This window comes from Ahaetulla prasina, chromosome 8 (genome assembly GCF_028640845.1).
Source record: "Ahaetulla prasina isolate Xishuangbanna chromosome 8, ASM2864084v1, whole genome shotgun sequence".
Classification (NCBI taxonomy): domain Eukaryota; kingdom Metazoa; phylum Chordata; class Lepidosauria; order Squamata; family Colubridae; genus Ahaetulla; species Ahaetulla prasina.
Genome location: NC_080546.1, coordinates 25,556,625 through 25,574,815, shown reverse-complemented (window position 1 = coordinate 25,574,815; position 18,191 = coordinate 25,556,625). Strand labels below are relative to the sequence as shown.

Below are 18,191 nucleotides of genomic sequence, written 5' to 3'. Positions count from 1 at the left end.
GAATTTCTAATTCAAAGGTTCCTAAATTGAAAAGTAGCAAAACAACCTCCAGAATTTTGGTTCGGATTCACTATCTCTGAAAAATGAACCAGTTTCCCATCAGATACCCAATTGCTTTTGGCAAAGTTCAGGTAGGGTGCTTGTCGGCTGGCAAATTACAGAGTGCACGCTGGCATCAGCACAGTTAAAACTTACATATATTTTGTACAGTATGATGTAATTGCTTCAAAAGTGTAGTCCCTGCCAAGGGACTTTAGAAGCTGGCTTCTAAAACTCTTAACTCTTTGCTGCCACCTATAGGGTAGCTAAGTTTTTGGTAGGCTTAAACAAAGATAGAATAGAATAGAATAGAATTTTTTATTGGCCAAGTGTGATTGGACAGACAAGGAATTTTTCTTGGTGCATGTAATGTATCTTTAAACTTTTGGACGGAATTTTGGGCGGGAACAAGCACGTTACTGATTGGTTCTAGCATAAGCCGAAATTGTATAAAAGGAGGGATTTTGCCGGATGTTTTTCGCTGGGTTCACTATAAACTAAAGAGCTGTTGTCACTCACTGGTCTCCTGCCTCGTTATTGCCCGAATTTAACATTGGCGACGAGGATGGGATTCTGAGGTAGCGAGATCAGGGAAAAAGAGCTGAAGGAGCAAAAGAAGACGTGAACCCAGCCAGTTCAAGGGCGGATAGTTAGCGATGTCCAGCTACACGCCGCCAGCGCCATTTGACCCAGCAAAAGAGAAATGGGGGTCATACATGGCTCGCTTCGAGTGTTTCCTCGAAGCAAACGAACTACAAGGAGTTTCGGATAATAGGAAGCGAGCGTACTTCCTGAGCCACTGCGGTCCAGAGGTTTTCGATACCGCGGAGTCACTTTCAGAGCCAACGCCGGTACAATCGGTACCATGGCAAACACTACAAACAACACTTCGAGCACACTACGCACCGGTACCCTCAAAGTTCGTCCAACGGTTTGATTTGAGGCAGCGGGTACAGCGAGAAGGGGAATCGATAAGCGTGTGCATGGCCGCGTTGAGGAAAGCCGCGAACCACTGTGAGTACAGAGATTTGGAGGACTCCTTACTCGAACAGCTCATTTGTGGGGTTGGAGACATCTGACTGCAAAGGCGGCTGCTGTCTAAGAGCAACCTAACTTTGGCAATAGCCCTGGACGAAGCCAGGGCTCACGAGATGTCTACAAAAGCGGCAGAAACATTGCAAAAGCCGAACGCACAGGGTACCGGGGCGAAGACAACACCGGTCCACAATGAAGAAGTCCAGGCCGAGTCAGAAGGTGAGGAAGAGGAAGAGGTTTTCCATACCAGCCGGTCGGAGAGAGGTGACCGGGGCGATTGCGTGAGTTGCGGGGGCCAACATCAACGACAAAACTGCAAGTTTAAGGACGCTATTTGTCGGTGGTGCGAAAAGAAAGGTCACATAGCGCAGGCCTGTCGAGCCCCCCAACCTTCCCGCCAAAAATTCAAATCGGCCAATCAGAGCGCGGGAGCAGCGAAGCGGCCCGAGATTGGCCAATTCAAAAAGGGCGCGAAGTTAAACCAGACCGCTGTGAGAGTGGGCCTCGCATGGACGCGGCTAGAAAAAAAGATTTTTATCAAGACATACATTGAAGGAGTGCCGTGCCAGATGGAAGTGGACACCGGCTCATCGATCACAATTATGTCTTGGGGGACCCTAGTGAAGGACTTGCCAGCCGTCGCGAAGCGCCAACTACAGACCCAGAAGCTGAGAGTGCAGGACTACCAAGGAAATCGAATCCCTGTTCGAGGGGTGACGTCCGTCCAAGTCAAGTATGGACAGTTCAAAAAGACCCTACCCATCACCATAGTCGATGGAACCTTACCGAGTTTGCTAGGACTGGACTGGTTCCGAGCTTTGGGCATGGAAGTGACCGGGGTCTTCAGAAACGAAGTCGACCTCAAGGCCGAACTGCTGAAGGAGTTCGAGGACGTTTTCAAAGACTGCCTGGGCAAGTACGAGGGGACCCCTATCTCTTTCAATCTAGACCCGCAGGTTGCCCCGATCAGGTTAAAGGCTAGGAGGGTCCCATTTGCCCTTAAGCCAAAGATTGATAGGGAATTGGACAAGCTAGTTAGCCAGGGAATACTAGTGCCCATTGACCATGCGAAATGGGAGACACCCATAGTGACCCCAGTCAAACCGGACGGATCGGTCCGGATTTGTGCTGACTACAAGGCAACGTTAAACAAAGCGTTGCAAAAGAGTGCATACCCCGTTCCAGTAGTGCAACACTTGCTGCACTCGTTGGGACAAGGGCAAGTTTTCGCCAAACTCGATTTGGCTCAAGCCTACCAGCAGTTACCCGTAGACAGCAGCACAGCCGAGGCACAGACAATTGTCACGCACCGGGGTGCTTTCAAATGCACTCGACTCCAGTTTGGAGTTAGTGTGGCCCCAGGGCTATTTAAAAACCTAATGGAGCGACTATTACAGGGCTTACCCGGGATGGTACCTTATTTCGATGATGTATTGGTATCAGCTGAGAATTTAGAGGAACTGGGAGTTAGACTAAGAAAAGTTTTGGGCATTTTCCGGTCTGCCGGGCTTAAAGTTAAGCTTAACAAATGCCAAATTGGGGTAGAATCCGTGGAATTCCTAGGCTACCGCATAGACAGGGAAGGGATTCACACCATTTGCCCTTAAGCCAAAGATTGATAGGGAATTGGACAAGCTAGTTAGCCAGGGAATACTAGTGCCCATTGACCATGCGAAATGGGAGACACCCATAGTGACCCCAGTCAAACCGGACGGATCGGTCCGGATTTGTGCTGACTACAAGGCAACGTTAAACAAAGCGTTGCAAAAGAGTGCATACCCCGTTCCAGTAGTGCAACACTTGCTGCACTCGTTGGGACAAGGGCAAGTTTTCGCCAAACTCGATTTGGCTCAAGCCTACCAGCAGTTACCCGTAGACAGCAGCACAGCCGAGGCACAGACAATTGTCACGCACCGGGGTGCTTTCAAATGCACTCGACTCCAGTTTGGAGTTAGTGTGGCCCCAGGGCTATTTAAAAACCTAATGGAGCGACTATTACAGGGCTTACCCGGGATGGTACCTTATTTCGATGATGTATTGGTATCAGCTGAGAATTTAGAGGAACTGGGAGTTAGACTAAGAAAAGTTTTGGGCATTTTCCGGTCTGCCGGGCTTAAAGTTAAGCTTAACAAATGCCAAATTGGGGTAGAATCCGTGGAATTCCTAGGCTACCGCATAGACAGGGAAGGGATTCACACCATTTGCCCTTAAGCCAAAGATTGATAGGGAATTGGACAAGCTAGTTAGCCAGGGAATACTAGTGCCCATTGACCATGCGAAATGGGAGACACCCATAGTGACCCCAGTCAAACCGGACGGATCGGTCCGGATTTGTGCTGACTACAAGGCAACGTTAAACAAAGCGTTGCAAAAGAGTGCATACCCCGTTCCAGTAGTGCAACACTTGCTGCACTCGTTGGGACAAGGGCAAGTTTTCGCCAAACTCGATTTGGCTCAAGCCTACCAGCAGTTACCCGTAGACAGCAGCACAGCCGAGGCACAGACAATTGTCACGCACCGGGGTGCTTTCAAATGCACTCGACTCCAGTTTGGAGTTAGTGTGGCCCCAGGGCTATTTAAAAACCTAATGGAGCGACTATTACAGGGCTTACCCGGGATGGTACCTTATTTCGATGATGTATTGGTATCAGCTGAGAATTTAGAGGAACTGGGAGTTAGACTAAGAAAAGTTTTGGGCATTTTCCGGTCTGCCGGGCTTAAAGTTAAGCTTAACAAATGCCAAATTGGGGTAGAATCCGTGGAATTCCTAGGCTACCGCATAGACAGGGAAGGGATTCACCCCACGGAGAGCAAGGTAAGGGCCATCAGGAAGGCCCCAGCTCCCAAAAATAAAACGGAGTTACAAGCATTCTTAGGTCTTGTCAACTTCTATGCGGTATTCTTAAAACACAAGGCAACAATAGCCGAACCGCTACACAAATTACTAGCAAAGAAAGCTGTTTGGTCCTGGGGGAAGGCGGAAGCTAGGGCATTCGAAGGGGTAAAAAACCTTTTGTCTAGCGATAGCCTCCTCATTCAATATAATGGCACGTTGCCATTAGTACTAGTTTGTGATGCATCTCCCTATGGGGTGGGGGCTGTGCTCAGCCACAGATTGCCGAATGGAACGGAAGCCCCTATAGCATATTATTCCCGAACAATGTCCCAGGCCGAAAGGAACTATAGCCAGCTAGATAGGGAAGCATTGGCAATAGTCTCCGGGATGAAGAAATTCCACGAATACGTTTTCGGACGAGACTTCGAGATAGTCACGGACCATAGACCCCTACTAGGCCTATTGGCAGGCGACCGCCCAACACCCGTTGCACTTTCACCCAGGCTGACCCGTTGGACTATCTTCCTAGCAGCATACTCTTATAAATTGATCCACCGCCCCGGAAAAGACTTAGGGCATGCGGACGCTCTAAGCAGATGCCCTTTACCCAAAACCATCGAAGACCCGACCCCGGGGATTCCAGTCTTACTAATTGATTCTTGGGACTCTGGCCCAGTCACGTCCAAAGAAGTGGCTAGGGCATCTTACAAGGACATTACAATAAGGACTGTAATCGGTTGGGTGCAAAGGGGATGGCCCGCTGCGCCGGGCGAGCGGTTCAAAGACTTTGCGAAAAAACAAGGGGAACTGTTGGTGCAAGGGGGGTGTCTGTTATGGGGGGATAGAGTGGTCATTCCAGAAAAACTACGGAAAAATGTATTGGAACTATTGCATGTGGGTCACCCGGGAATCGTGAGGATGAAGAGTTTAGCGAGGAGTTATGTTTGGTGGCCCTTGATGGATCAGGAAATCAGCGACAGGGTAGGGAGATGCCAACCCTGCCAAGAGTCACGGCCACTACCCCCTACAGCCCCAATTAGAGAGTGGGAGAAACCCCAGGGGCCATGGTCCAGAATTCACATTGATTTTGCCGGCCCGTTCCACGGGCAAACCTTTTTAATTGTAGTAGATGCCTACTCAAAATGGTTAGAAATTATCCTCATGAGATCCATGACGGCTGAGGCAGTCATCTCAGTCCTGAGGCACCTGTTTGTAACCCATGGGTTACCCAACACCCTGGTCTCCGACAACGGCCCGCAATTCACGGCAACTCAGTTTGAGGGGTACTTGGCTGAGGAGGGCATCAGACATGCCCTCTCGGCGCCTTTCCACCCGGCGTCGAACGGACTTGCAGAACGTTTCGTTAGGAGCGCGAAGGAAGCGCTATCTAGGATAAGTCCAGGCGATTGGCAAACAAAAATTGATACGTTCCTAGCAGTCCAACATAGAACCCCCTGTGTAGCAACTGGCTGCAGCCTGGCGGAACTATTGATGGGCAGAAAGCTCAGGTGCCCGTTAGATCGTTTAAACCCAACCTTCACCCCAGATGGATACAGGGGGACACAAGGAAAAATTAGGGAAATGGCAGTGGGTGACCCAGTGTGGGCACACAACTATAGCGAGGGTCCAACATGGTTAAAAGGAACAATCCTTGGAATAACCGGGCCAAAATCCTATATAATAGACATGGAGGATGGCCGAGTTTGGCGGCGACACATAGACCAAATAAGAAAGCGAATACCAAACAAATCAGAAACAAATCAGCCAGGCCCTGACTACCAAATGTTTGAATTCGCAGCTGACTCAACCCCGAGGCGAACGGGGGACTTATCTGAGTCCAATGAAGTCCAGCGACGCCAACCGGTTCCTCAGGAAGACAGCAGGGATGACTCTGCCAATAATCCAGAGCCGGACGGCCAGGAGGAGGAGCTAGGAGGAACTGAAAGTCCCTCCGAACAGCTCGACTCACTCCCCGAGAATGAATTGCGCAGGTCCGAAAGGGTCAGGAAACGCCCTTCCTACCTGCGTGACTACGTTGAGAAATGATATGCTAAATAAATGTAAATTTAGGTACAATGCGTTCTGGGAGGGGAGGAGTGTAATGTATCTTTAAACTTTTGGAGGGAATTTTGGGCGGGAACAAGCACGTTGCTGATTGGTTCTAGCATAAGCCGAAACTGTATAAAAGGAGGGATTTTGCCGGATGTTTTTCGCTGGGTTCACTATAAACTAAAGAGCTGTTGTCACTCACTGGTCTCCTGCCTCGTTATTGCCCGAATTTAACAGTGCATATGCTCTCAGTGTACATAAAAGAAAAGATACATAAAAGAAAAGATCATCAAGGTACAACATTTACAACACAATTGATGGTCAATATATCAATATAAATCATAAGGATTGCCAGCAACAAAGTTACAGTCATACAGTCATAAGTGGAAAGAGATTGGTGATGGGAACTATGAGAAGATTAATAGTAGTGCAGATTTAGTAAATAGTCTGACAGTGTTGATGGAATTATTTGTTGATTATTATTTTATAATGCAAGTGTAATAATATTCAGTGGCAGCATTGATGTATGAAAAATCAATTGAGCTTTGTCAACCATTAGCTTGAAAAAAAGGCAGGTGATTGCAGTGAGATGAAAAAGTGGAAGAGGGAATGTTTATAACATGTTTTGTTGTGATATGTGGGCAATGGTGGGCTTCAAAATTTCTAGCAAGGGGTTCTCTGCCTGGTTGCTGGGTGGGCATGGCCATAGTGGGTGTGGTCTATTCAGCCTCCTCCACCATGGGCGGGGGGAGGGCATTTCTGCTCTTCCCAGGCTCTGGGGGCTTTTCTCGAGCCTCCGGGAGGGGGAAAACGGCCTCCCCTGGGCTCCGGAGGCCCTCCAGAGGCAGAAACGGGCTCGTTTCTACACCTATGGAACTTCCGGGAGGCCCATTTTTTGTCCATCCAGAGCCTCTGCAAGAGCGCTACACTTACCTGGCATCCAAAACGGGCCGTGTGGAGACTCCTGGGAGGGGAGAGGCGGGGTAGGCGGGGCCAACCAGTCCTTGCTACTACTGGTTCAGTGAACCAGATGTAAAATTAGCATCCGGTTCTCCTGAACCGGGCCAAACTAGCTGAATCCCACCCCTGTATATGGGTAGTTTTCTGCTCACTTGTGGAGGGTGGAATGCATTTCAACTCAGCAGTGGGAAAACGTCTTATTTTGACTATATTCAGTAAGGTCCCTAATGCATACATGCGAATAATCTCATTGTAGCCTACATTAACCAAACCTGAATGCGTTTGATCTTATAGAATCTATCCAGTATCTTTGGCAGATTATTATTTTTAATGGTGTAGCAACTATATCTAATCATTGGAAGCATGGGAAGATAGGCAAATGAGTATCTTGGTCCTCATTGTTGATTGGTGCAATGAATGCCAGAAATGATGAGTCACCAAACAAAATTTTCTCATAAGGAATAATGTAAATAAATTTAATGTGTTCCCAAACCAAAGACAATGAACATTTTAAAAGAAAGTCCAGAAACTCCAATTGCCTCTTGAAAAAGCATCTTTGGGACAACCATCACTTGGAAGACTGAGAATCTCCATAGATGCAGGGCAAGAACTATCGTGTGATTGACACATCAACCTTTGTTTCAGATGAAAAGGGCAACAAGTTGTGAGGCAATTGACACAGACAAGTTGTAGTTTGGGCATTGAGAACCAAAGAAATGACAAGTACGGGGACAAAATTGCCTTATCAAAATGCATCGAGTACCATATTAGATCAGTTTCAAAGCAGTTGAGTACCGAAGTACCATTGTATTTGATGCATTTATCTCTCAAACTTACAAACCAATTTTCTTCTAAGAAGCTTGAAAAAGATGGTTTGGCATCCTTTGGCCTTGATAATTAACCAGGGGATGAAGGCCTCTTGGTGGGTGCCTGCTGCTTCCACTAAATCCAATGAATGATTTTTATTTTTTTTACACATTGAATGCAGCTGGATATGCTTCAGAATAATGGAAATATACTTGCAATCAACTAACAAAGGACCTAGATATTTAGAGCTCATTGCATATATAGTAAGGCTGAGACTTATGCACTACCCAATATTAGGCAATATCTATTATATGACCGAAACTTGGCACATCAGCCCTATACAGTCAAGTACACAAAAGTATCAGCGAACTGAAAGCCTTCATCAAACTTTTATTACTACAAATCCAAAATACTTGCTGCAAGTCAAATGGATCACGTTACAGATGCGGTCCAGGAAGGCTTGGAAGAATGCAAAGCTAATAAAAGGAATAGATTTCGCCTTTAACAGCATGGGTGTGCCAAGTCTGCATGGAAATCTTCCATAAAAAAAAGAAGAAGCAAATTTTATGCCATTATAAAAATGTTGAGTAATTCCAAGTAGTAAATGCTTGGTGAGCAAAGATATCAACCAAATTTTAAAATAAGGTATTGTAAAAGAAAGCATACAGCCATAAAACATAAATAAGGAGGAAAATGTTACAGAAATCTATTTACCATAGGATGACAAAGAGCAAGTAAATTACAGGGCTTAACAGCTACCTGGATGCTGAGCCTTTTGCCCTCAGCATTTCTGCAGTGTCAGCAAAGGTAGCAACAACCACTTTTCAAGCTACATTAAAATGTGTGTTTTGCTGCACTGCTAACTGCGAAGCTGCTATTTTCATACCCCCTCAGTTGTGTGTGATGTGGTAAATAAGCCGGAGTATTTTAACCACTATTCTCGTCACCCCTGAATAGTTTTTCCATTACGTGGTTTGGTTGAGCAAGAAAAAGAAGTCTCGTCTTATCTGGGGATTTAGAGTATGATGAATGTGACCAAAGATTACTTGTAATCACAGTTTTGCATTTTCCCCAGCTCCCTTATAAAGCTCCAAAGACTTTGTTTACGTCAGTAAATGCATGAATGCATAGATTATGTAGAACTTATTGTGCTCTACGTTCACACTGGCTTAATGGTAACAGTCAAATTCTGCACGGGGTGGGGACTTGGGATAGTCCCAAAGGTGTGTTTTTCAAGAGGCAACCGGGCTTTCTTGTTTTTCTTTGAAGACATTTCGCTTCTCACCCAAGAAGCTTCTTCAGCTCTGTGTCAAGCTCCGACTAATGAACCCAATCAGAATTCTGAGACTAGGCTTCTTCTCAAAGGTCCTCTTTATTGAGTGCATCATATCAGCACAGCTTCAAAGGAAAACCAATTCTAAATTTTCCCCACGGTTTCAGTATAATTAAACTAGGAAATAACCCCATCCTTAAGTGTCACAGGTCACTCTGGCCAATTGGGTTAATTGGCAGGCTCTCCAGGCAGTCCTTCCCCAAACTTATCCATTGCCAGTAGAGATGACCTTGGTTTTCACAAGAAAGGTCTCTGTTGTGTCTAGTAAGGCATTCCAATCCTCTTCCCCTCCTGTGTGGCAACTGAGAAAGAGAAAAATGGCTGCTACCAGGTTTGGTTCGAAGTTGACACTCTGACTGGATGGTGGGCAATGGAAGGATTTATATTCCTTGCATACAGCTGGTGATTTATATTCTTTTAGAGAGTCATTGAGGCCACCTGAAGGTTTATCTGTGTCCTCAGGGTCACTTGAATAGTGCAAATGGGTGTGGAGCCTTCTTGGAACTGTTGCAAGGACCGTGTTGTAGACTGGAGATAGATGATTCTGGTTCGGTTCTGCAACCCAACAAGAAAAACACAGACTTCAGAGGATAATTAGAACTGCAGAAAAAATAATTGCTACCAACCTGCCTTCCATTGAGGACCTGTATACTGCATGAATCAAGAAGAGGGCCATGAAAATATTTGCAGATCCCTCGCATCCTGGACACAAACTGTTTCAACTCCTACCCTCAAAACGACGCTATAGAGCACTGCACACCAGAACAACTAGACACAAGAACAGTTTTTTCCCGAAGGCCATCACTCTGCTAAACAAATAATTCCATCAACTCTGTCAGACTATTTACTGAATCTGCACTACTATTAATTGTTTCATAGTTCCCATCACCAATCTCTTTCCACTTATGACTGTATGACTATAACTTGTTGCTGGCAATCCTTATGATTTATATTGATATATTGATCATCAATTGTGTTGTAAATGTTGTACCTTGATGAACGTATCTTTTCTTTTATGTACACTGAGAGCATATGCACCAAGACAAATTCCTTGTGTGTCCAATCACACTTGGCCAATAAAAAATTCTATTCTATTCTATTCTAAATCTACACTACTATTAATCTTCTCATCGTTTTCATCACCAATCTCTTTCCACTTATGACTGTATGACTGTAACTTTTTGTTGCTATCATTAAGGGTTAAATTGCAACCTATGACCATCATTTGCGTTGTAAATGTTGTACCTTTGATGAAGGTATTTCTTTTTATTTTTCTTTTCTTTTATGTACACTGAGAGCATATGCACCAAAACAAATTCCTTGTGTGTCCAATCACACTTGGCCAATAAAATTCAATTCTATTCTATTCTATTCTATTCTATTCTATTCTATTCTATTCTATTCTATTCTATTCTATTCTATTCTATTCTATGATGCCATAGCCCTTCCCCTCGGTTGCGAGAGGGCTGTTCAGTTTTGACATAGATGGCCTCTTTGACCCTTCTGGATGACCTGACAGCCATGACCTGGATTACTGAGAATCTCCATAGAGACTTGGGATACTGTTGGCCCACACCTTGGTGCCAATCTCTTCGTAGTACAGTGTGTTAAATACACCCAAACACAAGTTCAGCCTACACATGCTGGCTGTTATTCAGATGTGAACTGCAAATATCCTCAACTATAAAGGTCATTGGGAGTATTAGATTGGTCATTGTCTTTCATCCTTACCAAAGGTGATATAGATAAAAGGGGATAAAATCACTTGCATTGTCTTAAACGCAATGAAATCAAAGAAGCAAGCAAGATGTTTCTATGTCAGCAAAGAATCTGGTGACAGAATAAGTTACCTATATATTCCCCAATCCAGTAGAAAAAAAACCCTGTGCATAAGTAGGTGTAACTGCTGTAACACATGCTGTACATTTCTCCAAGGTAAAACAAAGTAATCTATGCATTTTCTCCTGGCAATTTACCAACATGAAATTATACAATGCGGTTTTAAAACAATAACCATAAAAGCAACAGTGATAAAAAACTGCCAGCAAATCAATTTTATAGCATCAATCAAAACACAGACTAGATAATGTGAATTAAAAATTCAGATCACCAACAATATAAAATATCGTTATCCAGTACCAAAATGTCCATAAAGAAGGTACAATCGTTATATCATTGAATTGGACAATTGGCAGCAAAGTACCTTCTCCATAGCAATTATTTTCCTTTGGCTGGAGTACCCAAGCTTGAACTTTGGCAGTGAATCTTAAGATTTGGCTAAAAATGTTACAGAGAAAGCAATTATCAGGTACCAAGTTCCTGAGGTAGCTTTAAGGTAGCTTAAACTTAGCTTAAACATATCAAGCAGCACTAGTGTAGAGTTATCAGAGTTGTAATAAAAAACAGTGGGTGCCCATTCAGTCACAGCAAAGAGGTACACCCCTAATTTTTTGTGCTGCCATTCAATTATACCTATTCCCACTCACCCACCCCAGAATCCTAAAGCAGTGCATAGATTGGAAACCTCCATTCTGATATGTCCACAGTGTCCTGGAGTTACCTAACTCAGGAAGTCTTCAGAATATTTTTAAAAAGGGAGAGTTGTTTTCAGGTTCTTTCCCACTTAGCTTAAGTGGGAAATAGGTTGAAAGCAGTGGTGAAATTCAAATTTTTGTACTACCGGTTCTGTGAGCATGGCTTGGTGGGCTTGGTGTGGCTTGATGGGTGTGACAGGGGAAGGATATTGCAAAATCTCCATTCCCACCCAACTCTGGGGCCAGCCAGAGGTAGTATTTGCCGGTTCTCCAAACTACTCAAAATTTCCGATACTGGTTCTCCGAACTACTCAAATCCAGTTCTGCTGGATTTCACTTACCCCTCTCCTCACGTACTCATTTTTTCATGTTGCTGCTATGTTGGACAAGTCTAAGGATTTGGGTGCTTAAATTTTTAAATTGTATTTGGTTTGTGGATGGCTTCCAGTGACGTCTTTCTAAAGGTCAACACAAGTGTGTTAAAATTACTAGAAATTTAACTCATCACTTCTTTTTTAAAAAAATGTGCTTACACAAAAATCACTGCTGAAGATTTTACGATATTGGAGAATTCTGAGGACCACAAAATTACTCTGTTGCGTCAAGTGCACTATGGCCATTGTTCTATTATCTCTTGATCTAGAGGGATCAAGAGAACAATTGGGACCTTGAAATTACTCCCCAGCAGTAATCATTAGAACAGAAAATTGACGAGGCATCTAGTGAGTGGTTTCTTCACTCTGGTGGGATATATTATAAAAGATACTTTCAAGTCAAGCTCAGTTCCCATGAGTTCATGGACATGTACTTATTGTTTTAACAGCAAAGGGGTAGTAGTTTGCTACTCTTGCCCTCTTATGGAATGATTTTGGGGTGTGTGGAGTGTGGAAGATATCTCCCAGACGAGGTCAACCAAGTTTTATCAATTCAGTACTACTTGCAACAAGCATGTCAGGGAGATTCTGTTGAGTGAAAGCAATTAGCCAAAGTTAAATATACTGAGATTCCATGGTTGGTGGTGAACTTGACTCTGTGTCTCTTGAGTTATCATCCAATGTCTTGACCTCTACACCATACTGGCTCTCAAAAATATTATGGCTTTGATATATCCACCGGTGTCTATGCAGAGTTTGAGATGCGCAAATCTTCCCATCCTCCTCTTTCTCTGTAAAACTGAGATATCAGAAATCCATTTAAAGACAAGCCTCAACCTAAATTGGTTCTTTTGGCCAGAGAGATGTTTGTGAACCTACCTATGTTAACAGTTAAAGATCTGTGTCAAAGCAAAGATTGAGTCTGGCTTGAGGAATAACAGGTTGTACAAGGCAGCACAATGCCCTTTGTTAAATGAAGAATGCACTTTCATTCTGATTCCATCTAATGCTCCTTCTCCCTTAAAGTGTGAATAAATGCAAAAATGATTAAATATTTGATTACAGTGTTGTGAAAGGATTCGAATCAAATCAATCAAAAACAAAAACTTATTATTTATGTTTTAGTGTAAATGCAAAGAGGAAAATGCAAATGTAAACACATTTCCAGTTTCATAAGCAAAATATTTTCTTTACCTTTGTCAGAACATTGCTTCAGGCTCAGATTTTGGAATCAGATGGGCTTGCTCGGAAGTTCTGTTATGTTCTCCTTTAATCATAAAGGCAAATATAGTACAGTGCCAAAGCTGACTCTGTTGAACAACGCACAGCTATATAATAAAACTTATTTCTTCATTTAGAATAGAATAGAATAGAATAGAATAGAATAGAATAGAATAGAATAGAATTGAATTTTTTATTGGCCAAGTGTGATTGGACACACAAGGAATTTGTCTTGGTGCATATGCTCTCAGTGTACATAAAAGAAAAGTTACCTTCATCAAGGTACAACACTTATAACACTTAATGATAGTCATAGGGGAAAAATTTAACACTTTATGATATAACACATAATGACAGTCATAGGCTACAAATAAGCAATCAGGAAACAATCAATATCAGTATAAACTGTAAGGATACAAGCAACAAAGTTACAGTCATAAGTGGAAGGAGATGGGTGATGGGAACAATGTGAAGATTAATAGTAGTGCAAATCCAGTCAATAGTTTGACAGTATTGAGGGATTATTTACTGAATTGTTTACTGAATTATTTACTGAAGCAACTTAGAATTTGGATATAATAAGTGAAATATTTTTTTCTGGGCAATTCTGAGGCCTTTGTTGGGTCTACTTTATAGCAGATTATCCTTTTTTTAACCTATTGTGCAACAAGTACAGAGATTGGACGTAATCTGTTGAGTCAATACTTTGGCACCTGAATCTTTACAAAACAGGTATAACCATTTCTGTTTCCAAAAAAGCTTCATCAGGCAAGATAGCTAAAATCTAGAAACATTTGTTAGAAAACACAAGCCCTTTATTTTGAAGAAATCGAAAGAGAAATTGTATTGCTTTTAGCATCTTAATTTATTCTGAGATTGTCTTTCTTGATATTCTTTTTGTTTTGAGACCACCTATATGCATTTTTTTTGATGAAGTGTCATTCTTTCTTTTTTCTTTTTTTCTGTATATACTCTTTTACTTTCAGATTTTTCACTAAACTCGTATAGCCCCATTTGCTGAATTTGCTGTCCTCCTTTTTGAATTGTTTTTAGTTGAGCTTCTGGTCTTTCTCTTTAGTTGAGCTTCTAGCATTTCTACTCTTTTTCATTAGTATCACAGTCCTATTAATTCCATTTATCACACCTCTTAACTTATTATGGTGTGTCCTTTTGAAGTCTAAGATAAGTGGCTGACAATATTAAATGAATTTCCCCTTAAAATTAAGAACTTCATTCTTACATTTCATTCATTTCCTCCCCAACATTCCTGCTGCTTCTACTTCCTTAACCAAATAGTCAGATTGGTTAGCTAATCTCACATCAAGTGCAGTTGTTTCTGTTGTATCTTCTTCCACTCCCTGAAAAAAGAAAGTTAGCAACAAGCATAGATGTTAGTTTCCCCACATTACTTCTATATGTTTTTCTGAAATATCTCCAGGTTGTTATTGTTAGTTATGAAGTCGTGTCTGACCCATCGCGACCCCATGGACAATGTTCCTCCAGGCCTTCCTGTCCTCTATCATCCTCTGGAGTCCATTTAAGCTCACGCCGACTGCTTCAGTGACTCCATCCAGCCACCTCATTCTTTGTCGTCCCATTCTTCTTTTGCCCTCAGTCTTTCCCAGCATTAGGCTCTTCTCCAGTGAGTCCTTCCTTCTCATTAGGTGGCCAAAGTATTTGAGCTTCATCTTCAGGATCGGGCCTTCTAAAGAGCAGTCAGCCGTTAGCACACCTCTAGGTCTGACTGGTTTGATATTCATACTTAATTTTCATATTTCACATGTCCCTTATCACAGTTTTAAGATTGCTATTTTGAGAGGTGTGTTGCAATCAGATGTGACTCGTGTTCTACTTGATGGTGCCAATGGGTGGAATATAGAAACTTGCCTTATGTCCATCTGATTGAGTATTGCCCTAGCTAGGTGGTAGCTGCTTTCAGATAGAATTTCCTAACCCTTCCTGGAAATTATTTCTGGACTTATTATCCACTTTGCTTATTATGTTTCCTGTCAGAAGGAAGGTGGCCTACAGTAAAAACATCCATGGGTATTCTTTATAATAAATAAGTTAAAACAATAAACACATTGCTGCATGATTAAATCCTTCTTCCATAAGGTTGACACCTGAGATCCCTATCAGAATGTGTAAGCCAGGTACATATTACTTAGGGAAGATGGTCCAAAAGTAGCAAAGACTCAAGCTGTTGGAAGTAGAACAGGGGTGTCAAACTCGATTTCATTGAGGGCTGCATCAAGGTTGTGTTTGACCTCGGGGGGCCAGGGGGGCCATGGCCAGGGTGGCTGTGACCAGCTTGACATCACCATGTCAGGGGCACCTGTGTTGGTCTGAGAGCTCTACCAGTGAAAATGGGCTCCTGAGCTCCGTTTTTGGCTGCAACTACATCTTGCAACCCTCTGCCAGTGAAAATGGAGCTCAGGAGGGTCCTTTGCTATTTCCAGGGTGGCCCCATGGGCCAGATCTAAGCACCCTATGGGCCGGATGTAGCTCCTGGGCCTTGAGTTTGACACCCCTGTTCTAGAAGAAGCGCTTCTAGAGAATTTTCTATCTGAGCTGCAAAAATCAATATGGTCTCTAGGTGGCAGCAAAGAGATGCAGAAAGTATGGACATTGGCAGCCCAGTTTTATACACTCAAGAGTTATTGATTAATTAATTAATTTAAAATAAATAAACTTCTTGAACAGGTCCGTGTGAGTTGAAGCTTTCTTCAGCTAGAACCCTTAAAAAAGAAGTGCTTACATTCTTTTACTATGAGTAACAGAACTTTGTAAAAGTTGTTACATTCTTTCAGGAAGGAAGACAAATAATGCTTTTCTACCCTTTAGAAGAACATCTGAGTCAGTAGGTTTTTCCTGCTCTATGTATAGCCTGATAGAGTGTGTAACGAGAACACTTCAGACAATTGAAGTGTTCAAAGCAATTGAAATGTCTTCCTTCTTCAAACCATAGACTGAGACCATTTTGGGCATTCTCACTGTTTCCTCATTGGGTACATTATTGCCCAATTGTCCTGATTATAGCACTTTCTTTTGAGTGGGAGGGAATGGAACTGTTTAGAATACTGTTGATGCAATGCATTTCATAAGTGTAGAAATTACACGGTGTAGAAAAAGTGGAAATAAGTTTCATCCCATCTTTCTTAACATTAAAATCTAGGATCCCATAAAGTGGCTATACGGAAGATTCAGGACTATCAAAACCAAATAATTCTTCTACACAGAATTAAACGAAAATTGCTTGCATGGAATTATGTAGCGATTGTTTTAAACGAATGCATGATGTGGGTGGCTATTAGCCAAGTTGGTTCTATTGCATCCCAGTTTGATAGACACCATGAATGGCTGTGAATATTGCACTGACATTTCAGTGGGATGGGCACATAGAAGTAGAGACAACGTAGGCTGGCATATTTTTGTGTTGCTCCAACAGATTAGCCACCATTTTATTCCTGCAAAAGCCAGCTTGTTAGTATTTGTAGAAAAGGGTGGATTGGGATGTTTTTGCATAGCAGTCAGGTTTTAAGCAAAAATAACAACTGCTGTGTTGATGCATGTACCATATATGGCAACTGTCATCTATTACCCATCAAGCAAACTTGTGTGGTGCATTCATGTTCTGCTTTGGAGACTTACAGAGACATCTGGTTGCCCATTGCGGAAAACTGATTTTGTACCTTGCGGCATCCTTCCGAGAGCGGCTCTACCAGTGCGATGAGCCTTGTGGTAAGCGGGTGTGGGGTGTGTCGGGCACCTCCAACCCCACACCCCCACCCTAGCTTGATTTTTTTCACCTGCACCTTGCCCCATCTCATACAACCAGACTGTGGGCAGGGCTTAACTAGGGCTTATTTTCAGGGTAGGGTTTATGTTATGTGCAGGTGTTAAAATCAGGCTAGGGCTTATTTTTGGGATAGGTTGTATTTTCGGGAAAACATGGTAGTATTTATGTCCTTGAACTATGTAATCTTAGAAAAATTCTCTGCTGCATTTTACATTAGCTTTTTATTCACTTTTTATTTTCAATACCTTGTTAATTTTTTATTTTTTTCTACATATAGAATGTACAGTTCCAGGAAGGGGCATAGATTTTGGAAAGTCATTTTACTTATGCTTTCTGATAAATTGTATGAAACTTTAACAAAAGTTAAGGTAAGTCAGCCTTAGATCACTAAATAATTATGCAGATGTAAAGAATAAAATCGATTCTTTGCCAGCAAATTGTTATAGCATGGCTCCCCACAAATGCATTTTTCTGTTCAGCCAGAATGTTAGATGTGCTCTGTTGTTGAAGTGTCTACTTGTATATCCATTCATTTACATCAATAAATTACTTTTGTTAAATATCAGTTTTGAGTTTTAAGAAATGAGTGAAGAAATACCAAAAAGACGGACATTTGTTTCTCAAGAAAAACATTATTAATTGAATGATAAAGATTACCTTGATTATCCCATGTTGAATTCTGTCTAAAGACATGGCTTCTCCTAGGACTGGGCCCAAATGACATCAAATAGCAACTCTTTCCTGGATTTTTGCAGCCTAGATGTGGTAGTTCTATCTCATACCTAATTTGTCTAATTAAGGTAGTGCTTGGTTTACAACCCAATTGGGACCAGAATTTTTGGTTGCCAAGTACCCAAATTTTGATCACATGTGATAGACATAAATGCAAGGACTCGTTGTAACTCCCTTTTGGTGCCATTGTAAATTAGAACAGTGACTAAATGAATGGTTATAAGTCGAGGACTATTTATATCTAGTAAGATTAACCAGCCTCTATTAACATAAGAATATATACACAAGTGTGTTTATGCATTAAAGGCAAGACAAAAGTTCTTATAGCAGGCTATTTTCACAGCAGCTACAGATGCTGTGTTATGTATTTATTTACTCCGTGATTCTGGGTGTCTAACAAGAATTATAAACCTCCCAATATGGAAAAATACCACATTAGAATAATAAATGGACACATTGCTGGTATCAGACC

General features: G+C 42.3%; 1 protein-coding gene across 1 annotated transcript; it reads left to right on the top strand.

Annotated features, from left to right (window-relative positions):
* Positions 1-1,640: 1,640 nt before the first annotated feature.
* On the top strand, positions 1,641-16,554 carry LOC131203167 (uncharacterized protein K02A2.6-like; the record flags this gene model as incomplete). The annotated part of the gene is made up of 3 exons (XM_058193119.1): positions 1,641-2,213; positions 3,422-5,306; positions 16,364-16,554. Coding segments are annotated over 3 exons (2,649 nt in total), but the record flags the coding sequence as incomplete, so codon positions are not given.
* Positions 16,555-18,191: the final 1,637 nt, after the last annotated feature.